A 25,520-nucleotide genomic window follows, 5' to 3' on the forward strand; every position below is an offset into this window, starting at 1 on the left:
TATTTAAATCTTTGCACAGAATAAAAATGACTGATATTTAATTTGCTAAATATGCCAAAACCGGACGATATTTAAATCTCTAAATAGAACAAAACCATCCAACATTCAAATCTCTCATTAGAACAAAGTCCATTAATATTTAAATCTCTTAACTGAACAAATCCGACCCATGTTTAAATCTCTAAATAGAACATCAACAAATATTTAAATCATTTAATAGAACAAAACCAAACTATATTTAAATGCCTTAATAGAATACAATACAATACAGCTATAAAATCTACTAAATGGACATGTTGTCCAAATGCGCGATAAGCTACAGAACTACAGGGCGTTCAAGATGTTTGCATAAGCTGCTAAATAACAAAAAAAAAAAAATCTGCCTTTTTTGAATCTCCATAAAACACTAAAAGCCACGAGATCTGTGGCGACTGAAGGAGGTCACCTCAACGACTCAACTAAGCTCATATCAGTACACAAACCCTCGACACACACTGCACTGATAACATCCCATCATTCTCCTGACACAAAGAACTGCGTCAGGTTACATTAGTTACATTAAACTGGGCAACTACAGAGAGATACAGACAGAGCGAGACAGATCGGAGCCTCTTCATGGCTTCAGCGCTGCATCTTCCACTGCCACTTTCAATTAAGCAGCAGGAAAACTACCTCCGGTCACATCAACAGAAACAATAGCTGAACTGTCCCGAAGTGTTCATTAATTGTGATGTGTTTTGTTGCTATTTGGTCTGTGAAGCTTTTCAATTTAATGAACAATAAACAGCGCATTTGAAATGAAGAGATGTTCTGAAGCACAAACATAATCCTTCTGAAGTCCACCCACCAAAACTGTCAAAATTTTATTTTTTGTGCCAAACTTTCACACAGCATTACACATTTTTATTTTTATTTATTTCTTCAGTACCTCAAATACTAATGAAAATGACATCTGCTCATAATTGTTAAACCAAGAAGAGTCGCTTGAATCCTGAATCCCTGTATGATGTACCATAAGTGAAGGTAGGTAACTGTAGGTGGTCATTTGTTAATGAGCTCATTATTGTGATGTCATGAAGATTTCTAAGTCACTTAGTTTCAATAAATGATCACAGACAATAGGGAAAACAATGCTTCATGTAAATAATAACCAGAATTGGGTATAACGTGTTACTGTATTTCATTTACATTTATTCATTTAGCAGACACTTTAGCAGACGTATTGAAATTACGTTTGCCTTGTATATTTCAAAATGTTGCATTTGATTTAACATATTTTATTAGTTTTGGAAAAGTTCAACAACTGAATGTGTAAAAGTTTATGTCACTGTCCAAAAACGAAAAGTAGCCAAGTTGAACTTTATGAATCTTTCTTTGTTTATAGAGGCAATGTAGGCTTTCACAATATTTGCGCATCTCAAGCCTGGTTTCACGTGGATGATCTTATAGTGCGCAATGTGCGTGATCACATTACAGGTGAGCGCAAGACTGTAACTCGCGTTGGTTTCATACAGATTATATAAGAGAATATTTATTCATGACTTACTTTATTTTAAAAATAGACACTTCAAGCTTTAGATATATTTCTCATATGCATGCCAAGTATTCTATGAGTTTCACTTTGTAGTGTATTTTTTTAGTTTTTAAAAATTAAAAAAAAAATTAAAATAAAAAAAAACTAAAAAAAAAAGTAATCAGAAAACTTATTTAAATTCATAAATGCAGTAATCATTAATGTAATCAAATTACAATTGTAAAGAAGTAATTAGTAATTTGTAGTAGGGATGCCCCGATCTGCCTTTTTTCACCTCCGATACCGATACCGATACCTAGGGTTCAGTATTGGTCGATATTGATCCGATACCAGTGAAGTTTTTATTTATTTATTTATTTAAATAAATGTAGAATTTATATATCCCTGTGTGTGAAACTGATAATCATTCTTTCACAATCTACTAAATACAAACTACTTCATTATAAAGAAAAATAAACAATAAATATGAAAAAATATATATGTATATTCATAATCTATGACAAAAATATATCACGAACTAGGTTAGTTGCACAATAATTTTAGAAATCCAAACATTTAGTGAAGAAACAATATTTTGGTGGGGAAAAAAATAAAAGTGTTGCACTAAATATGGTAAAATGTTACACATTGCTATTTGTATTATAAAATCCACTGATGAAAAACATTCATGAATGTATTTACATATAAGTACATACTATACAATTTAAATACATTTCTTTTAAATGTATGGCATTTTTTTTTAGTAAGGCAACAACATATGATAGATTCGATAGGGCAAAACAAATAAAGTGCAATATGCGCATCCTGTGTGCAGAATGATATGCTTGAAGCAACAAAGGGAAGAGAAATTGATGCTTAGTGTATTATATCTGTGCAACAGTTATTGAGCCTTCCTTTTAAAAGTTTTAAATTTCAGTTACTGTGGGATTTAAATACAATTTATAGTCTTTTCTACGCCCGTGTTTTGTTCTCACAGACACCCGGTATCAAGTAACAAGACAACATTAAACTCTGGCAAGAAGACAAAGTCCTTTTGGCAAAATCATAGACATTTACAAATCAAGTATGATAATGGGAATACAGAATGATCTTGGAGAGAGCTTTACCGAGCTGACTGTCGTAACCTAATGTGACCAGGGTTTAAAGGCTAAAGAAATGACTGACAGCCTCAGCAGGGAAAAGTTGTCTTTCATACTTTTTTGGACCTTGACAGTGTAATTTACTTGGCAGTCAGTGGGACAGTCACAAACCTCACGGTTTTATTCCAAAATATCTTAAATTGTGTTCCGAAGATGAACTAAGCTTTTACGGGTTTGGAACAACATGGAGGTAAGTGATTAATGACTAAATTTAACCATTTAAGCTATCGTATGGCTTCAGAAGTTACACAGAATAATACGCACAATCTCGGATATGGATCGGCCCTCTCTGACCGATACCCGATCTGACAAAAAATGCCAGTAACATAACCCAAACCCGAAAATAATATAAGAAACAAGACAAGCATTTTTGTAGTGGATTACTTTTTTTTGAGTAATTTACCCAACACTGATAATAACATTCAACTAACCACATAATCATGTATAGTTAAGATAAATATAAAATAAATACAATTTAAAGGGAGGTAAAAACACTTCCTGTTTCTTTTGTTGTTGCCCTATAAAATTTCATTCCTATACTTAATTTCAACCAAACACATCAAAAAACTATAAAACTGAGATTTAATTAAATACCAAAATGTAAAATTGCTTTTGTCTTCTGTTGTGTCTCCACTGAGCTTAAAGTCCTGTAAAGCTGAGATCTGTTTGTATTACAGTATGTCACAAAGCAGTTTTATTTCAAAAGAGCGAGAAAAATCCTGCTTTCCATCATGAGAGAGTTTCAAACTGTCTTCTGTATCTCTGATGTTAGGGAACGTTGTGCACTAAATATCTGCTGTGACAGAGATAAAGGAGTCTGGGCTGAAGAGCTGAACATTCACGAAGACCCCTCAGATCCCATTTCAGATCAACAAACACACTGTACCAACAAAACAAGCCATCTAGCAAGAGGTTATCTTAGTGTATTCCTAGTCCCAAGAAACTCTGGATGTTTAAAAAACGTGAACATTTCTTTGGTGCTTTCTTGAGGAGCGTTAGCAGCACAGTATGAGGTGGAGTCGTGCTTGAGTTCAAGGGCTTCGCTGGCATTTTTCAGATATCGCCCAAGAAAACACAGCATCCCCCATAATAAACAATGTTTGGTGAGGCGAAAACCTCCCAATGGCTACTCTGAGAATTTGCACAAGTGAGCGAATGCCTCATTTGTTTTCTCCAGGAGAAGTTGCAACCATAAATTGATGTGTGTAAGACGGCGGCCTTGAGGGAAAACGCAGACACCTATGAAGAAAATGAAGATGTTAAGAACGCTGACCACGCTAAGCATGAAAAATCTGAGCTCTCGCCCCAAACTCCTCATGAAATGCATATTAAACATTGAGTTTATGCTGCAGAGCGTCTCTTGGTCTATCTGGTTTTTCTGTGATTCAGAGCCGTTCTGCTCAGGAGGATTCACTTCAACATCTGCCCTCACACAAAGCCTCTTCCACAAGAAGACTAACAGCTTCAACCACCCTTACAAAGAAGAAATTAGATTTACCCATGAATTATCAAAATATATATTATGTTTCATGGCATTATCCTCTGTTACGGTAAATGAAACATGGTACCACCACTTTTAAAAAAATAAAATAAATAAACATTCTACAAATGCATCTACATACACACACACACACACACACAGCAAGAATGAAGTGAACCTGAAAGCCCTGCATTGTGTTCATACTGACACCGGATTCCTCCACTAACGTGAGTAAATAAACACAGAACAATGTAAAACTGATCCATTCAGAGTGTCTTTCAGTGCTTTCAGCGCTTTTACCAAATCCAGTTTAGAGCCAAACACCTTCCTAAGTGATCATCGGCCATTTTAACTGTCCTCCTGTAACCCCAGCAGACCGCTGGCCTCCAAACTCTACAAACCTACTTCCAGTAAAATTATGAAATTTTGCAAAAAGTAGAGTAGGGTAATATAATGAATATTCACTATGTATCGGTCATGGTTTATTTCAAGTGTAAAGCTATATTGCATTTTACAATAACATACTACTAAACAAAAGCAAAGTTAGCTGAAAACATAACTATGACATTTTAGCTTGCTTCTACAAGTCTTTGAGCTCTTTTATTTTGACTCGTGTTTTAACTCAAACCATACTTCTTCACATCACATAACAAAATCAATAACCAACCGCGTCCACCAACAAACAATTCCACCACAGAAACAAAATCCAAACATATGGAGCTGGTTATGTGATGCAAACATCAAAATGTATTAAATTCTACATATTATGCACTATAGTAATAGTGTTTGTGCTCATTACATAGCAAATTGCAAGAAATCGTGTGAAAATAAATCTTTATTAATTAATATCTGCCTCTGTATTCATAATTTGCGCTTAAAAGAAAAAAAAGATATTGGTGTTTTAACAAAATGGAAACTGCAACTGTGTTTTGAAGTTTTGCAAAAATTTATGTAGAGGCACAATTTTCCATTGAGCCTATGAAGTAAAATTAAGCAACACTCCACTGATTTACTTATTTGGCCAATTTGTTTCCGAAAGAGCATGACTAGTTTCCCGATGTGTAAATACATGTTTAAATAGTGTCTCTCACTTAAGTTCATTCAATCAATTTCAATGGATATTTACCCAAGAATTTTTCAGTGTAAATTGAATTCGAAGAGATCAGAAGACATTGGTTTATTGAGTTTTCTTCACCGGCTGCACTCAAAAACAAACATGCATTGTACAAAAAGACTCACGTATTTATGATAGCGGTCTGACGTATCCATCATCTAATGAACTTCTGACTCACTTACTGAACTCAAGTTAAGTGAAAAGAGAATGCTGTTATACTATTAGCATTGCATGCTGTTTTTAGCTAACTGTCCTGCTTTATTCTATGGAATTGATATTGACGATATTTGTAGGACTGATTGTGTGTCCTCTAAAGACTCAGATACTGGTGAAGCAGCACACACACACACAGGTGGAGCGGTGGAATAACACAGCACAGTGACATTAGCTGTCCATCTTCTGTGAGCAGGGTGGAAGAGTAGAAGGAAGAGGAAGGGCCATCTGGAAGTGCCCCCTGATCACAACCTCCGGTCCCAAATCCCATATGGCAGCACAGGAGCCCGACCCTCACACACACACAAACACAAACACACAGAGTCACACACACACACACACACACACACACACACACACACACACTCATGACACTTTATCTGCTCAAGCATAACAATAAACAACAGACATAAATGCACACACACACACACACACACACACACACACACACACACACTCATGACACTTTATCTGCTCAAGCATAACAATAAACAACAGACATAAATGCACACACACACACACACACACACCTTCTGTCCAAATGTAGTAGCAGATTATGAACACACACTTCCTCCTACCAATTATTTACAGCAGGTCTCACACACACACACACACACACACACACACACACACACACACACACACACACACACACACAATGCAGTACAGTACACCCATCTACAACACTTTTTGCCCAAATAAAAAGGTGACTGATTAGAAAAATTACCACGTTTAAAATTTATGTGTTGATTGTTTGGTAGTACTTTTACTATGTTCATAGAAAAAGAATATAAGACAACTATGTCACAAATTTACTATAATATAATTTAATACTTTTGGAATCACTAAAAATTAATACTTGGGATTACCTTACTATTTACTCACTAAACTGTACTAACTAGTCAAACAGCAAGTGTTTGTCTAACCTATAGCAAACATTTCCATTTAACCACCCTAATGTTCTGACAAATAAAGTAACACAGTGGCAAAATCTGCACATCTGTGGCACAGATGAAGTAACTGGCATCTGACAGCAAGTTTAAAGACCGAGATTTCCCACACATGTGGTGTTTCTCAACAGCTGTCAGATCTCAGATCTTCACTTTCACAAGATTTATTCCAAAAGCTTAAATATGTGGCCAAGACGAGCTTTTCCATAAACACTAAGAGGCCATGATAAGGGCCCAGCAGCCAGTCTAACTGGGTCAAACTTTTCTAACACGAGAGAAAAGACTGAACACAAGCCAAGATGGCCGAAGTGTCCAGGCTGATGTCATCTCATGGACAGAGAGACAAAAACGAGGTCATTTAAAATGGCCGTCAGCCTGAGGAAGATCATAGGCTAGAACAGAAAGAGAAGAATGTGGTCAAAGACACTGAGGACTAGCTTCTCAAAGCTCTAAAGTCGAAACCCAACTCTGACCCATTCACATAACACAGAAGGAATGTGTAAGATACTTTTCTTTTTCAGATCCCCTGTCAATCAAACTCTAGATGAAGAGTCAGTTATCTTAAAAAAATAAAAAATAAAAAAAATAGCATTATTTACTAAATTCTCATTAACTCAGTTTATTACTGTTTCTGATCAATTTTTTTATACTTTTGTCAATTAGGTATTTTGGTAACACTTTAGTATAAAGACCAGTTCTCTCTGTTTACTAGAATTGGTCCTTAAAATAAAGTGACCGATATTTTTATTTAGTTTAGTTTTATTCAGTTTTAGTTGAATGTGACCCAAACTGAGATCCTCGTTGTTTTTGTAATGAAATTCAAAATGTTTGATGAAGTGATAAAACCTGAAGATACTGTCCTGTATGTTGCTTCATAAATCCATTTTTTGAAACTTTCCACATGTCACTGTTTGAAATGAAGTAGCATATAAATGCTGATAATCATGTCAATCGCTGTGCAAACTGATAAACAAGTTTTTAAATTTCACAAATAAACAACTTTCAGTTCTCTTTAAAAGAGTTTGGCTTTCATTCAAGAGTGTGTTCAGTCTGACTTTAACACAGTTAACCGCAATAACTTTACACATCACACTCCATCATGTGGATCTTGACTGAGTGATGCAGTGAATGTATAATTTGTTCACAAAATGTTTTTATTATTATTATTATTTTGCTATAAAATTAGAAAAAAAAAAAATCTGCTTTGAGCTTAACTAAGAGCTCTTCCAAGAAGCCAAAGAAAACACATTCACACATTCCAGCAATATCTAAGAGGCTGAAGTTAAGCGCTCGCTCATATTATGAGAGGATCAGAGCACACTTAGCATGAAAGACAGGACATCTATTATCTGCTGAATATGGGAGCGTTCAGCATCCTCCTCCTCAACTCTCTGCTGAAGCACATCAGCCTTGAATATTTCCTTTCATCTCTTTATTAATGTCAAAATATTACAATTCACATATTTCCCTGACAGCATTCACCCCAAGACACTTCTACCTTCCACTACAAGAAGAAAACTATAAAATAATAAAGCCACGTTGTTATTTTCTTTGTGTGATCAGTGTCACGTTGGGATGTTTAAAGGCCCCAGTATACTTCAAACGAAGTTAATTTTTGTTCTTCGTTTGGAGGCAAAAAGAAGTTTGAAAAGGCTGAGCGATGCTATACTGTTTCTAAACTTTCCAACACCCCCGCACTGCTGGAGGCGGGGTGTAGATTAATGTAAACTTGTGTCGAGACGCTCGCGCTTATGCCGTTAACACAACAATGATGAAATGATGAAGTGTAGGCAATCTAGGTGTGAGACGGGCACCAACGGTCAGAATATTCTAGACAAAAGAATAATGATTAGCAGCAGTTCAGAGTCAAGTAGCATGTTTGCAATACAAAAGAACCATTCTATTTCCACAATCAGTCCTTTATGGGAAGTGTGAATGGCTCATAGTCTGAAAACTTTAGCATGATGTTGAACAAATATTGGAGTCATCTCAATAACACAAACCTGTTTGTTACTTTATTTTTATCAGTGTTCATTTATTTTATTAAATTGGATAAATTATTACAACTTTTTATATTTTATGTGGTGTCATGATTTACTTTTGATAAAAACAAAGGTTTATTATTGTATGTTCATTTGGCATTTCATTTATTGTATACCCTTTCAATTCGCTTATTGAAAGAAAAACAACAGCAGCAGCAGTATGGTGTGTTATGTTTTTGAAACACATCTATTTGGTACTTGCTACCTTATATCTTTACTCTTTCCTTTCATTCTTTTCATGGCTTTGGAAAACTTGCATCTGATGTTTCTCTACGTCGCTTTTTGCATAACCCTGGGTCGTCGACACCAAGCTTCGTTGAAATTTCGTTCTAGGAATTAAATACATTCTCTGAATCTTTAAAGTCTCTCCGCGAGCGGTTGTACAGGTGCGGATATACCTGTGCCAGCTCACCTATTCAACACTCCAGTGTATTCATGTTGCTAGTGACTAGGAGATGTTGTTCTCTTGCCTGACCTCCGGTGAATGAGATACGAACTGGGAAAAAAACTGTCACGTCAAAGGTGGAGTTTCAGAACACACCCACCGACTGCGTAACCGCAATGGACCAATGGAAGCTCAAAGGTATTTGGGAGCCAAAACGAACCCCCAGAAAGTTCGCTTTGGTCAGCTGCTTCGAACTGCCGAAACAAACTCAAAACGAACTTCGTTTTGGCCTGATTTTGTTGGAAATTACGTCACATGACAAATGATAGAAAGTACAACATTTTTGTACAATTGATATACTATTTAAGTTTGTTAAATGTTATATGGTTATATATATTATATGGTTTTAGTTAATAATTACCCTGGACCTTTCAGCATGTTTCATGTCTGATGGTAGATCGAAAGGCCTGTGGGTCAGAGAAAGTGAGAGAGTATTTCTGGACTTCTGACTTCCTTTGCCCACAGGAAGGTGAAAGTGGGATCTCAGTCACACTAGTTAAAACAATTTCAGTGACGATCAAACATCAGGGGAGGGGGGATCAATCACTCAAGATGGGCTAACGCCGCTCGACACACACACAAACACACACACACATTCCCAAACCAACTCCGTGTTATACACACAAGATTGGAGGCTGCAGCAACTGATCGATGATAATCCATAATAAAAATTGTCAACAGCAAATTTTATTATTGATCAGTTGGGTCTGCGTGATGTATACAGAGAACCAGCATCAGTAATCCCACTTCACAGTGCTGAAAAACACACTTCTGTACCAAAAATAAAATACAATAAAGCATTTGACACAACGCAGACTCAATACCACAGCCTACGAACAAACCCACACCCTACACATAAACCCACACCCTACACCTACACCTACGCCGTAGCCTGACGTGCACCTCTCCAAAAATCGAACCGCGTGTCAATTCTACGCGGACCGCAAGCACTGTGATTGGTCTGCTAGAACCCCTTCCTCCGTATGTACTTGAGTTTGGTGTGTGTTTATAATGTGCCCTTTAACATATTTTAATGTTAGATCTTCTTATATAAAATAAAACAAAGCAAAGAACAAGTGTCTTATCATCTATTATACTACATAGCATTATACATCACTTGTTGTCCGCGACCAACAATGTTGATCTGCTGTGGTACAAGTCCTTGTGGAGACTGAAAGAATGCCATATCTTCTCCTGTTCTGTTGTTGTCTCCTTTTGTAGTTTTAAATAATGATTTAATGATTTGATATTTATTTGCTGCCGTCACGGCTATAATGCTTCTCCGACGAGCCGCTTCTTCTTCGGCTTTTGCCGTGGTACTGCGGGTTACACCAGCAACATGTGTGTGACACAGCATACTAGCGGTCTGCATGTGTACTGCACATCGATGCGTACAACAGCACAGAAGTATAAATGAAAACTGACGCATAGCCTATGGCGTAGGCCGGACGCAGAAGAGCACGAGTCACACTGACAAACACACAAGAACACTTTAATAAACACTTCAATCGTGAGGTTATGGTATGGTATATATATTTGTATTTATTTAAATATATTCAGTATATATAGTTGGAGATTAAATCTAGGTTTTAAATACACTATATTTAAGTAGGTTTATAGAGATGAATTTAATTAGTTAACACAGGTAAAGCTAATTTTATGGGAACTGTAACTGTAATGGGATGTGAATGTAAGAGGTGGTTTTACAGGACAGATAAATGACAGTAAGGTACTTCTTTGTGTTCCTGCACTCTTATCTCACAGAGCTTGTTCTTTTTCTTTATTATTTAGTTATTTATATGGTACTTTTGTGCACTTTCTTTTAAATGCAACTTTAATAAACTTTTGTGAGCACATAATGTACACCATACCCTACATTCATACTTTAGAGTGTTTTTTTATAGTCTTTAAATTAGTTTGGAGGGGAACATTGGGCAGGATATGGAACAACATGTTTTTTTTTTTTTAATACACAGAATAACTAAATTAGGAAGTTTTATCCAATTAATTGCGAGACTTTACTCATGCAGCATGCGTTTCTACACACACACACAAACCTGTGTGGGCTTGTGAGCTGTGCGCTTCAATAATGACACATCAAATCAATGTCTCTGATTCAGCTCTCATTAACACAATTACAGCATGAGTCACAGAAAGACGTGTGTGAACTCCGCTGGATTCAGCATATATTGAAGAGAAGAGAAGAACTCATTACAGCAAAACGACTGAACACTAAACACACTGTTTCACACATTCAGTAGGTTGAACTGTCTTAGGGTTGTTCACACAGACTGTGTTTTGGCATTTAAAAATGCAAGGTGCATTAAAATGGAGTTGGAAAAATTCAAGAGCTGCAAAAAACAACACACAAATGTGATGGTCAAACACGACCATCTAGCACATGCTTATGTTGAAAAATTACAGAAAGCAGTGCAGTGGAGTGCAAAAACATGTTTTGTGTGAACGGCCCCTTGAGGTCTCAGGTCAAGTCTAAATTTCACAGTCTCCCATAACGGCAGGAACTACTCATCACAGCCGTGTTTTGTGTTCACTGAAGTTAACTGCCCTTGTTTTTAATTGCCTTCACTGCATTTGAATCCTGTAAAACAGCCACACCGTGTGTGTGTGTGTGTGTGTGTGTATGTGTGTGTGTGTGTGTGTGTGTGTGTGTGTGTGTGTGTGTGTGTGTGTGTGATATGCTGCAGATCTCTGGGTTTACTTCTTGAAGAATGAACTCTAGCATGTAATTACCTTCATCAATCTTCATTCAGAAGTAAACACACACTTGGTTTTCCCTCATTTCATCTCTTTCACACACACTCTTTTCATAGGCACTGAACAGGACTGTTTTTGTGTTTATCTAACACAGGAAACCAGCAGACTTAGAGAAGGCCGTCTAAACACACAGCCAGATTTAACATACATTACGCAAGTGTGCTTAATTGAATGTACACTTGTACTGTACTTCAAATCTTAAAAACATACTTTTAGAAAACTGTACTTGCAGATAATATAATATTAATTAAATATAAGCCATATAAGTGTGTTTAAAGACACTTTCATGACTTTTAAAGATTGCACCCTGTAATAATGTCATCATTATGTTTTGTCACGCTTTAAAGTACAATTATTTCGATGTGTTGACAGCAGTAGCACTGTAACCATATTTCAGATACAATAGAATTATGAAGTTCTGTATAAAGATGTACTGAAGTCCTGCTTAAGTGCACTCAACTAATTTGCATTTATTATTAATTGAAATTTAGTTTTCATTTAGCTGCAAATAGCAAGCAATTAATTACATTCATTTCACACAGTATATTACACTACTTCATAATAAGTACTCTTCTAAAAAAATATGCTACAGAGTTTAATTAGTCACAGGCTTGGACACTGATTATATAGATATAAATGCTTCTACTGAAATGCTTCACATTTGTTTTGTAAAGATATCTTATCGGAGTCTTCATAGGCATTTATTCACATAACTGCATTTTAATGTAGGAGAGCAGATAGTGAAGAAGAAGAAGAAGAAGAAGAAGCATCATGAAGTCCTAAACACACGTTCACTAGTATTTTAAGGCAACCCAGGATGCAAACAATGAATGTCCAGAGACAGCAGAGCTTAAATATAACTGTTTTTATTTCTTTATCATGTTCAAAAACAACATACACTCTCAAAAAAGTACAATGCTATAACTGAGCTAAAATTATTTACCCTTAAATGGTACTTATGAGTCGCTTAAAGGTACAGATTAGAATGTTAAAAGTACATGTTAGTCCCTTTTGAAAGGATACTGCTGTCGGTTTCTGAGAGTGTAAATCATGATATCTGCATGTCCTGATACCAAAAGGTCAGTGAGAGGAGCAGGTTTATTGGTGAACTTTAGCAAATATTGTCACTGTATAAAACCACTGTGTCTATGAGATATCCTCACGAATGCTGTGTGTGTGTGTGTGTGTGTGTGTGTGTGTGTGTGTGTGTGTGTGTGTGTGTGTGTGTGTGTGTGTGTGTGAGAGAGACGATTGTCATACTGTGTTAATCAGATCTCTCACAGTCTCTCAGCAGGACCATCACAACCATTTGAGCTTAAACTCCTTCCCTGTCGCTCAGGCTCTCTCATTCCCTCTGTGCTGAGTTTGGGTTTAGCATGAGCCAAGAGACAAATGATATACACAAAACTATCTAAACACAGACAGTGATTTACAGCCACACACTCAAATATAGTAGAGTCACTTTTAGGAAAGATAAATCCCAAGTAAGTTCTCTGTAATGTCTCAAACGTTTCTCCTAGAAAGCACAGAGACTAAATGGAGACGTCTGGTGATTCGGAGACGGAAAAAAGACCGAAACGACAGAAGCATGCAATCTAAAAGCAAATATCTAGACATGTCCAAGATGAACTGATCTGTGTGACAGCAATTCTATTTGTGTCTGTTTTTATTTCTCTTAATAGTGTAAACGATCTGAGAGAAAGATGAGACTTCACTATAAATCTCGAAGTAACTGAACGCTCCTCTGGATTGTGTTTTCATCTCTTTTCTCTCTGTTTGTCTGGCATTTATGTCATGCAGCCGAAAGCACTGCTTTTGTGTCTAAAATCCTGTAATCGACCGGTGTGCCCAAATGACCCCATTAATGTTAGTTCACACACAATGAGCTGTGGTTAACCTAAACCACATGTGGCCCAAAAGAAAGAGAGAGTGGGACCCTGGGAACACACACACACACACACGCACACTCACTCACAGCGAGACTCAGAGTTTACAGGAACATGTTGACGGCTGCTCTCACCCCATTTCTTTCGGTCTTTCCCTGTGTTGTATTTGGCCATCAGCGAGAGCTTATCACAACCACAAGAAAACAACCACGTAAACAAAACTCAGTGTAACACAAACTTCAGTGGACAAGCACACACACACACACACACACACAAAAAAAAAAAAAAAAAACACACAAAAAAAAAAAAAAACACTACAGGAGTCAAATAAAGCATGTCAGATCAATTGTGCTCTTCTTTTCAGCTGTGACCTGTTTTCTGTTTGAAAAGAAACACACTCATCAGATTCACTGACTATTGTACAAGTGCAACACAACTAAAGTAACCTACATTTTATCAGAGCGGTTCGTTCCAGATGAAACCATAACACGTTCAAATCAAATCAAGAAATGCAGTGATGACTAACATTGTCAAATACATTACTAGTCGAGATTTTTCTCTTCTGCTCACCAAGCCTGCATTTATTTGATCCAAAATACAGTAACATTAGTAATACTGTGAAAGATGTTTACTATTTAAAATAACTGCTTTCTATGTGAATATCTGTTAACATGCTAACAATATCTAATAACATGATTGGTTGCTGTGATGTGCAGCTGTATTTTCAGCATCATTACTCCAGTCTTCAGTGTCACATGATCTTCAGAAATCATTCTAATATACTGATCTGCTGCTCAAGAAACATTTCTGATTATTATCATCATTAATATTTAAACAGTTTTTTTTCAGGATTCTTTGATGAATAGAAAGATCTTAAGATCAGCATTTATCTGAAATAAAAAGCTTTTGTAACATTATAAACAATATTCAAAAGCTTGAAATCAGTGTATTTTTTTTTTGGTTGTGTAGGAATAAAAGCTTAATTTCTAAAGATAAATGCTGTTTTTCTGAACTTTCTATCCTTCAAAGAAACCTGTAAAAATTCTACTCAGCTATTTTCAATATCATAATAATAATAATAATAATAATAATACATGTTTTTTAAGCAGCAAATCTGTATATTAGAATGATTTCTGAAGATCATGTAACACTGAAGACTGGAGTAATGATGCTGAAAATTCAACTTTGAAATCACAGGAAAAGATTACGTTTAAAAATCTGCTTTGGCTGTACTTTGGATTAAAAATGCAGGCTTGGTGAGCAAAAGAGAATTTTTAAAAAACATTTAAAAAAACAACAACTTTGACTGGTAGTGTACTGAAACGGTGAAGTTCATGCAAAGGCATTTTCCTTTGTGCTTTGACCTCGACTGTAATTCACGTCAACACTACACACAGGCTGAATGGTCTGGAGTGGGGGATGAACGAGGGTCTGAGTAGAAAGCCTTGTGTCTTTTGTTCAGCGTGGGCTGTAAATTCCAGTGTGAAGGTGTGAGGAAGGGGTCTGGAGGGGTTCGGCGCAGACACACCGTCTCCTGAGGCCCCGGGACGGTGACGTGATTAACAGCAGGCAAGACAAACACCGTGAGATCAAGGGCTCTCACATCCCTCTTATTAGCATCAATTAACACCAGCATAATGAGAAAATCATCTCTACGCTCCATGCTCCTGCTGCTAGGGAGGAAACTCATGTGGACTGATCAATGACATGTAAAATGAGAAATATCACCAAGCAAATATGTATTTGTCTGCCAGTGGGTCTGCAACTGTTGAAGTTCTTCTTCAGCATCCTGGGCTTAAGCGCAAGTTTGTAATTATTAAAATGTTTAATGTTTGTGAAACCTCTGCTCACCTAGGTTGCATTTATTTGATTAAAAATAAGTAAAAACAGCAATACTGTGAAATATTATTACAGTCTGAAAGAGCTGTTTTCTGTGTGAATATCTGTTAAACTGTAATTTATTTCTGTGATCAAAACTGTATTTTCAGCATCATTACTCCAGTCTTCAGTGTCACATGATCATCAGAAATCATTCTAATATACTGATCTGCTGCTAAAGAAGCATTTCTGGTTATCAATGTTGAAAACAGCTGAATATTTATGCAGCAACTGTGATACATTATTTTTTTCAAGATTCTTTGATGAACAGAAAGTTCTAAAGAACAGCATTTATTTGAAATAGAAATGTTGCATCATTTTAAATGTCTACTGTCACCTTTGATCAATGTAATGCATCCTTGCTGAATAAAAGCATTCATTTCTTCAAACCCCAAACTTTTAAATGGTTAAAAAAAAAAATCACAGTTATCATTTATAATAACTTCACAATATTACTATTTTTACTGTGTTCATGATCAAATAAATGCAGCTTTAGTGAGCTAATCTTAATAATTCCAAACCACTGACCAGCACATATTTGGCATTGTTTTGTTTGAATATTTAGTGACATCAAGAGCCGCAGCTCTCAGAGCTCACTCCTCCCTACCGAAACATAGATGAATGCAGATGTGTTTGATTGACAGCGCTGAGTCCCGCCCATGAGGTGCCACCTGTGCTGACTCTTCCTGCGGTCTCTCCCTTCAGGCGATCACAGCTGTTCCCTAAAACATTTGACCTTATGCAGTAAAGTAGGCTGAAAACACTTAGGAACAGATGCCCTGCTTTTCTGTTTGTTTGCCTAAAGGAAAACGCTCGGCACTTCAGTTTACAGCAATTAAACCGGCCAAAAATCCTCACTCATACATTTAAAAAAAAAACTCATATAAGTTTCCTGGTCTCAAACTGGTTAGCCTAACATTATTACATTCATAATTATATTATAAAAGCTTGAAATTATACATACATACACTGTGTTATATTTACCTGTTCTGTGTTAAGCATATTTTATTTATTTATCAAAATGTATATATTTTGAATAAATATTTATATATTTTAATATTTGAAAAAGAAAAGTGCCTACTAAATAAATATGCAGAAATATATTTTTATTATTTCTATTTTTATTTATTTAATTATACAAATCAGAAAAAAAACTTAAACCACAACACAATGTTCAGAAATGTAAATATGATGCATGCATATAAATGAAAATTCAAAAACAAAATAAAAGTCTTTTTTAATGACTAACATGATAAATGACTAAAATGCCCTTAATAAGTCATTTTTAATTAATGATAACTAATATTATTTTTAATCCAGCTAGGTTACAGTGATGAAAGAGTACTGCAATAGTACACCAGAGTGATTTGTCTCCTGAGCCGTTGAGGAAAAATCCCGTTTCTGTCATTTTTCAATATAGTGTCATTACAAATGCTATATTAGCTTTTACAAGTGAAAGTCAGACATCAAAAGTAGGCCAGTTTGAGCTGTGATGCTGTGAGTGCAGACACCTTAATTCCAGCTGAAGTCTGAGAGGATGCTAGAGACTAAAACGAGCCGGGAATGAAAGACAGGTAAATCACTGTGAGTCACACACACACACACACACACACACACACACACCTAGACGTGTCAAAACTAGGCTTACGCACACACACACACACACACACACACACACCTAGACGTGTTCAAACTTGATATCTCCAAAACGTCACAGTGTTGACACAGATATAAGACAAGCTGACTCCAGTCAGATGAATCATGGCGAGGCATACGGGCTCTCTCTGGTTCTCATTTCCACTCTCATTCACACCGGCTCGCTCTCATCTCACATCTGTCAGCCGTTCTCCTGTCTCAGCATGCGCTCACACGGACACCAGGTGAAAAATAAAATAAAAAATCACAGGGAGCTGCCGATCACAATTAAGAGCCGTTCTGGAGCCGTGAAGTCAGAGGACATGACAACCGTTCTGTGTAAAATTAAGGCAGCGGAGTGATTTTAGCAGCATTAAACACAGCTGAAGGTTGAGCCAAGAGCTCTCGCTGGAGGAAACGCTCTGAGATCTGCCCGCAGGGAAGAAAAAAACACAAACGAGATGACATGGAGACGAAATGCTTCTCAGATGTTTCTCCTGAAGACTCGCATACTCTCATGTCTATTTTAAATCTCATACTGCGCTCAGATGTATCAACATAAAGAGAAAATCAAAAAGAAATCTATAACAATTGAGTTGATTAGAGCTGTCTCCTGCTTTTCAGATCTTTTCTCCTAAACAAAAGACTCAAATACTCGCATGGCTCCGCATAAGTTTAGAGCATCTCAAATTGTGCCCAGAATCACCAACATAATGAGAAAAAAATATAGGCTAGATCTCTTTATTATTGCAATATTTCCCTTTTTAATCATAAATGTTTGCTTGCTGATAAATATCCCACTTCTCGAATGTTTCCTCCAGCAGTCTCAAGCATTTTCTTTAGAAAGTCTTAAGGCTGGGCAATATGACCTAAAATCTAAATCTCAATTAGTTGAACATTTTACCATCGATTATGATTAACGCTTATTTTATTTGCCCTCATAGTTCACTGACAAGGTTCGTACTGTAAATATGCTATTGGTTTAGAATAATTTTCGATTATTCGTCCAGCCCTACAAAGTCTCCTCTATGTCTAGAGTTTGAGAAGAGATCTCAACCACATCTCAAACTGTGCTCTCACATCAAATTCTGCCGTCAAAAATCACAATCAAACTCAGCTCCAAAGGCAACTACCTCATTTTATTTCTTCTAAGGTATTTACAGAGGAAACACCTGGGACAAAACTGATACTTGATAAGTAGCAATCTGAGAAGCTCATGAAGTCTCCTGAGCTCTGAAAGAGCAACACACTTCTCCTGAGAGTAACGACATGACGCCAGCACACAGCCTTTGGCGTAGCGCTGAGAGCGAGAGCGAGAGAGAGCGAGAGAGAGAGGATGTTTTCCTTCAAAGAGAGCGCTGCGGGCTTAATTTGATAATCACCACCATCATCATAATCTTTATGGATATCAGGACGGTCACAAATCACAACACTGCACTCTTTAAAGCCCGGGGACAGAGCAGACACAAAATAAAACAAAAACAATCTAATGACCAAATCCTCAATCCGACTTTCCCTTCTTTGTGGCTCTCAGGACGGGTCGGTCAGCTCTCTAAAGGAGCTTACAGCACTGCTGCCCATTACTGCTATAATCCACAAAGTGCAGCGCAAACAGCCTCCTCTTCACATCTTTTCTTCTCCTCATCTCTCTCTCTCTCTCTCTCTTGAAATGCATGTGCTTCTCTGACGGTCATTCACAGCGCCTTGAGCCCTGTGACCCTCAGGAAAATACATAATTTACACTTTACAGACTTCATCAAAGAATGGCATTCATCACTATTTATCCTCTTCTTTCAAATGATTTGAGCTTCTACGCACGTCTCTCCAAAAACGTCATGCAGCACTCTGACTTTAACAAGAGAAGAGTTGCAGAACAGTTGTTCACTGAAGGGCAATTTTACTGTTGATTAATTTGCATGTAATATCTAATGTGTGTAATATGATGATTATTCTATGTATTCCATAAAACGCCTATGATGTTGTGTCATATATGTGACCCTGGACCACAAAACCAGTCATAAGTGTCAATTTTTCAAAATTGAGATTTATACATCATCTGAAAGCTGAATAAATAACCTTTCCATTGATATATAATTGTTAAGATAGGACAATATTTGACTGAGAAAATCCGGAATCTGAGGCAAAAAAATCTAAATATTGAGAAAATCATCTTCTGTCCAAATGAAGTTCTTAGCAATGCATATTACTAATCAAAAATTAAGTTTTGATATATTTAAGGTAGGAAATTTACAAAATATCTTCATGGAACATGATCTTTACTTAATAACCTAATGATTTTTGGCATAAAAGAAGAATCTATAATTTTGACCTATACAGTGTATTTTTGGCTATTGCTACAAATATACCCCAGAGACTTAAGACTGCTTTTGTGCTCCAGGGTCACATATAGCATGTAGTATCTAAATACTCACGTTCAATCTTTTTCACTTAATGGTAGGCTATATTATTCACATAAGCCAATAATTAGGCAGTTTCTCTTTCTCTTTTTACTCCAATTTGTTGTCGAAATGCAAACATTTAAACAGTAAATGTCATAAAAACTTGTCTTCATTTCAGATGTATTCAAATGTGCATTAATTGTTATTTCTAAATTAATAACAGGCTAGATGCTCCTCTTTAAAATGTTGTTCTTCTGATGTTCATTCGTGTTTAGTAACTAGTAGTAAAGAGGAAGAGATGATCAGTTCACATGCCGCTTGAACTGAGGCATTATATCATGACACATTAATGCTAAATCCATGTTTAATGTTTGAATTTCGCAATACAAATTTACAGAATTTGAAAGCTGAGACTTTGTTTCACATCAAAACTAACAAAGCTTATTGTGATTATTGGATTGGAGGCATGCTACAAATAATGTTTTGTAAGTTTTGTTCACACATCAGCTGAAAACCACATGAATCAATTCTTGCCATTTAAGAATCAATATCAGTTTATGAAATCGATTAAATCAGGAAATCAATATTTTCAACCCAACCCTAACCACTGACAGCTGAGCTCAGTTTCTAATGAGAATAACTTCATTCATTCACATTCACTGAGCATCAACTCGTTGTGACAAAACCATGCCATGAGCCGAGAAGACTATGTGACGCTATGCAGGACTGGATTAAAAATCCATACAGCTGCATCAGATGAAACACTAAAGCGCCTGACGTACTTGTCAGGTATTGATTTTTTTGTGCATAATCTGAGAAACTTCAACTAGGAAAAAAAAACACTGTCCGAAGACAATACCTTTCTGCTGTAAATAGATTTTGTAGCGAGTCTGCAAAATACGCGCGGCGCTCTCTCGCAGCTGCTGTGATAAGCAACTTGCGTCCGCGGACAGAGCTGTGATTTAACACAGACACAAGGCCCTCTGTGACCTGTCAGCAACACAAGCACATACTGCTCTGCAGATGGGAAAAGAGCACGACACATTCACATGAAAACCCTTCTCATTTTCATGTCTCTCTCTGGTCTTGTGCATGATATTAAAAAATCAAAATCAAAATCAAAATCAAAAAGTAACCTCTTTCTTTTGGCACACATTAATATTAACCAATAATATTTTATTGTAAACGCCAAAAGATGTTGCCTTTAAAGTCAACTTGAGACTTAATTTGACACTATTTGCTTTCTTAAAGAGATAGTTCACCCATTATTAACTCACTTTTGTTTTAACCCTGTATGTCTGTCTTTCATCTGCAGAACACAAAATAAGATATTTTGTAGAATGTAGGTAACAGCTGACGGTAGCCATTGACTTCCATAGTATTTTTTACACTGTGGAAGTCCATGGCTACCGTCAGCTGTTACCTACATTCTACAAAATATATTTTTTTGTGTTCAACAGCTGAAAGAAATTCATACAGTTGAGGATAAGTAAATGATGACAGAATTTTTAAGTCACGTTCCAGCTCTTACTGGGAATATGATTCACTGGTACAGATTCCTAAGGATCCAAACATTTGAAATGTTTGCTTAAGCATGCTTTCATCAAAATGAGACAACTTGCTCCACCTCTTTTTCTATATAGTGACTTTTCATCGTCTAATCAGATTGACTGATAGATAAAATCAATTGTTGTTTTCTTGTTGGCTGTTACATGTTGAAAAAATACAATGTTGAAAAAAGCTCCACAGAGATGACAGGCAGTCAAGTGCTGTTCTCCAGGAGCATCAGGCTCATTACTTTACACCTAATCTCAGCACTCAGGGGTGAAAACCTTCGGTGTGGAAGACAAAACACACGCTCATATTCTTCCACTCCTCCTCAGACTCACTAAACATCACTTCACATCCCGTCTCTATCATTACGTCCACACCGATGACGGCGCGGAATCGGCCAAAATAACGACCTGAAAGGCTAAGCATTATATTCAAATCATGAGCTAGCCGTTCACAACTCATGCACAAATGCCTTGTTAAAGTCACACGGAAGACCTTGTTTTCCCTCGGCTGAAAAAGCATAAACACACACACACACACATGCCTGTAATCGCAGTCTGCAGCAGTGGGGGAAGAAATGTGCAGAATTTGCTATTGTGTCTAAATGCCGTTCACAAGGCTTTCCTTTAAAACCTTTTCAAAGTCGCCACGCCAACTCCTCTAAAGAAATCCAAAAGCAAACTTTCCCTCTGTCCTTCTCTGTAATCATGTCTCTATGACAGCCTGCAATGAAATTTACTCTGAATGTATCTGAGTAAAAGAATCAAGACGGGGCTTATTATCACAAACACAACTACAGCTTTGCTTTTGCTTTGAAAGCTGATTGTGAGGGAATTCTGGGAAGAGACGGCTTTCCTGTTAGTGTGCATTTGGGGGGTAAACACAGCTGAATGATATACGTTGATGTGTTTGTGTGCATCCCTGCTGCTCACAGTCACGCAAACCCGCAGCACATCAGGACGAGGCCGCCGGGTCAATTACTCAGACACAGATGCCCTGGACAGATGTTTATGATGATGATGATGATGCCAGTGGTGATGATGATAGCGGTGTGGATTTACGACTCACCTTTCTCCGCGTGTCCCATTTGAGCTGCGTCCAGAGAAAGAGAAAGAGAGCTATATCAGGGATTATCTCGCTCATTCACGGCGAGCGCTGATCCCCCTCTTCATTTCCATAACACGCTGGCATAATTACACCACTCACTAATCAATCTCAGCCTCCCGTAATTTGCCATTTGTCATCCGTTGTTTTTGATTACTCTAATAGAATTAATCCGAGGGTTAGACTCACTGGTTAATTAATCAGCAATTACATAGGCAGCTGTACCAGACGATCTGCGATACGGTTACAGTCAGACAGATGTGAGCATCACCCCAAATCACAAGATTAGATGTGCTGGAAAACATTTGTCTGAAAACAGAAACTTTTATGATTTATACAAAATGTCCATTTCAAAAGAAAACACCTTTAAAAATAAGAAAACCTTGTACCTCTTACATGTTCTTTATTTACAAAGAGACCAACAGTAATAATGATGATGTTGGTAGTAGTGTAGCAAGAACAACGTGATTCACATGTTGTAATTTCATATCTGATACCGTGAGTCAACTCAGAAAAATTTGGAAACACTATTAAAGCTAAACTCATCTGAGCTCTAAACTCATCTGAAAGCATTTCAACATAGCAACAGCTCTACTTTATCCTCATATTTGCATAAAAACAACCGCTCCAGCTAAAACTCCTCTATCCTAGAAAAATAACAACTAATATATATATATATATATATATATAATATATATATATATATATATTATATATATATATATATATAGAATTATTATTTATATATATTAATTCTGACTCTCAAACAAACATTCTGCAACAAACTCCTGAAATAAACATCATTACCAAATAAACAGAATAAAAAAAATAAAAAAAATGGATTTTGAAACCTTCATCAGGTTTTCTCTATTTTCCCGAGAATTACGCACAGAAATCCTGTGGGAATTCATATTAATGTGGAGCCAATCCCGAGGGACGCTAATGGAAGCATAACATTCTAAAGAAACAAATTCTCACATATTTTTATATTCTTAAATGAATAGCCCTTTACTTTTTACCACGACTTCGAAAACTGTTTTCCTACGAGACTGTTCAAGGAGATTCCGGAGTTTGGGATTTTCGTTGAATTCCCTGTGATGTCCTACTGAACCATTCGTCGAGTCGTTAGAAATTAAATCTAGTTTTCGTGTTGTTGGACAAAAGGACATTTCTCATTAGAATCGTCTCCCAATCACGACAGAAACCCCGAGCGAACAGCTGAGGAGGGTCAGTAGGGTTCGGTGGAGCACTTTCACTCCGTAGCTGATACCTGTGTGTCCCTATTCTCCAGCCCAAAACCATCAGCACCCCTCGCTCACTCCCTGCCAAAAGAGCCACCTGGACACACAAATGAACTTGTGAGGTGTAAACGTGGGCTCGTGCCACACATAAAGGTGCGCACGCTTTCTACGCAACAGCCGCGGAAACTTTTGCTCGTCCGCTCCGGGGCTCGTTAAAGGTGAATCTTTAGGCACTTACCGGGAATGTACTGGGCTCCTGCTCTTCCAAACGCCGTATGCAGGAGTAATATGCTCAAAATGATGGTATCCATATCTGTCGGCCGAGTTGAGAAAGTTTATGAAAGTGTTGGGAAATGTTTCTTATTCCAGCCGATCCGCGCGCCCCATGCTCTCTCTCCGCGTCTCGCGCTCGCTCCGATACTCTGTTGCGCTGCGAGTTGCGAGAGAGAGGGGCCGTGACGTCACCGGCGCTTTTCGCGAGGGGACAGGCGCCCCCTACTGACGGACACACATACACACACACACACACACACACACACACACACACACACAGCGGAGAAACGACTGCGTGCGTACTACAGTCTTCTGCTTCTCCACAGCTTTCAGCAATTAATCCAGCTTCAAACACTTAATGTGCTGAAAGAGCTTTTGTTTAAAAACCATGCGTAAAATCTTACTACCTGCCTGGAAAAGGTGTGTGAAAAAATCTCAGCCGCACTAGGATCTGTACACGGCAAAACAAAAGCAGCTTGCACTTTTTGGCCAATCGCAAAGCCTTTCTGCCTGTCAGTCATTTTGAGTGACACTAGCAGATTAAACATATTGTGGGCGGGGTTTTGGGAAGAAGGCGGGTGCTTCAAGGCTGATATATGAGCCCCGTGTTCCATTGGTCAAACAAACAAAAAGTCCCGCCCCAAACTTTTTCAAACTGATTGGTCGACTCAAACAAAAAGATATTCAGGGTTTAAAAAAATCGTAAAAACTGACGCTACTGGATGGAAACAAATCTTAAAGCTAAATGAAGACAATATTGTCTTCTGTAGAGCTCTTTTATAGCTGAATCAAAGTCATTCATAATTGATTCATTATTAATAAATGATTAATTACAATGAACTGAGCTGAATAAGGACATCATTGTCTTCTATGAAGCTTCTTATAGCTGAACTGAAATTGCTTCAATTGATTTACTTTACACAGATGAGCCATTCCACGAAACCCTCTGACCTTTTTAAGTGTATTTTATCTACTGGGTCACCAAAATCTATTTTTAAAATCTTTTTGTATTAATTGATATGTCTCGTTTAATAAGGTTTAAAAACATGACATACATTTTATATATATATTACAAATGATCTTGTTTTTTTCAGTGGACCCCACCTATTTTGCCATGTCCCTCATACAAGTCCATACATTTTGCTATTCTCATAAATATCTATCTGTACTTTTTTGCTGGTAATGTTTTTTTCTCTCTCTCTCTCTAAGTAAACTCATGATTATTCAATAAAATCATATTATTTAGTTCAGTACCTCAGTAACCCCTCAACCCCGTTACACAAATCATTCTCCCCCCATAAAAAAATAATGAAGTGATCCTAATGTGACATCATTAATAGGAAGTGACACCATATAACTCTTCTGAACAACATTGTGAGCAGACATGGGCAAGTTACCACCTTCTTTTATCACTATAACATTATTAATATTGTGATATTGTAATTGTCAAGCTTAATGACTCAACATCAAGTTTTCAACAATTTATCAACATAAATAAACAAACTACAATACTACACAATTAAAAAACCCAAAGAAGTGCCCAATTAACCAGTTTCTCATGTACATATTTTCTGTTTCTGAAAAAGTACTTCAATGTAACCTAAAGTCACTTCAACTTAACTTGCAAAAATCTTGAATTATAACTGCAATACGCTGTTATACAGCAGTGAAATTTATTACTTTATTTATAACAAAATATGTGCATATTTAGGCCTAACAGTAACAGGCGAACTACATTCATGTTCATATGCACAGACAGTCAACAGTGATAGGTTTTTGGAAATGCTGTTTTGTAGCTACTTATTCATTCACTAGACTTGCTCAGTCAGTTGCTGCTAACTCTGCCATTCCGGAAAAA

The 25,520-nt window shown here is 36.9% G+C and overlaps 1 protein-coding gene across 1 annotated transcript in view; it reads right to left on the bottom strand.

Moving 5' to 3' along the window:
* The window catches only part of LOC109051605 (receptor-type tyrosine-protein phosphatase kappa-like), a 151,815-nt gene extending 127,707 nt beyond the window's left edge, over nucleotides 1-24,108 (bottom strand). The window contains 2 exon segments of the mRNA XM_042746354.1: nucleotides 22,113-22,136; nucleotides 23,628-24,108. Coding sequence (XP_042602288.1) covers nucleotides 22,113-22,136; nucleotides 23,628-23,700 — 97 coding nt within the window. The 5' untranslated portion in view covers nucleotides 23,701-24,108.
* Nucleotides 24,109-25,520: the final 1,412 nt, after the last annotated feature.

Source organism: Cyprinus carpio, chromosome B20 (assembly GCF_018340385.1).
Source record: "Cyprinus carpio isolate SPL01 chromosome B20, ASM1834038v1, whole genome shotgun sequence".
Classification (NCBI taxonomy): Eukaryota; Metazoa; Chordata; class Actinopteri; order Cypriniformes; family Cyprinidae; genus Cyprinus; species Cyprinus carpio.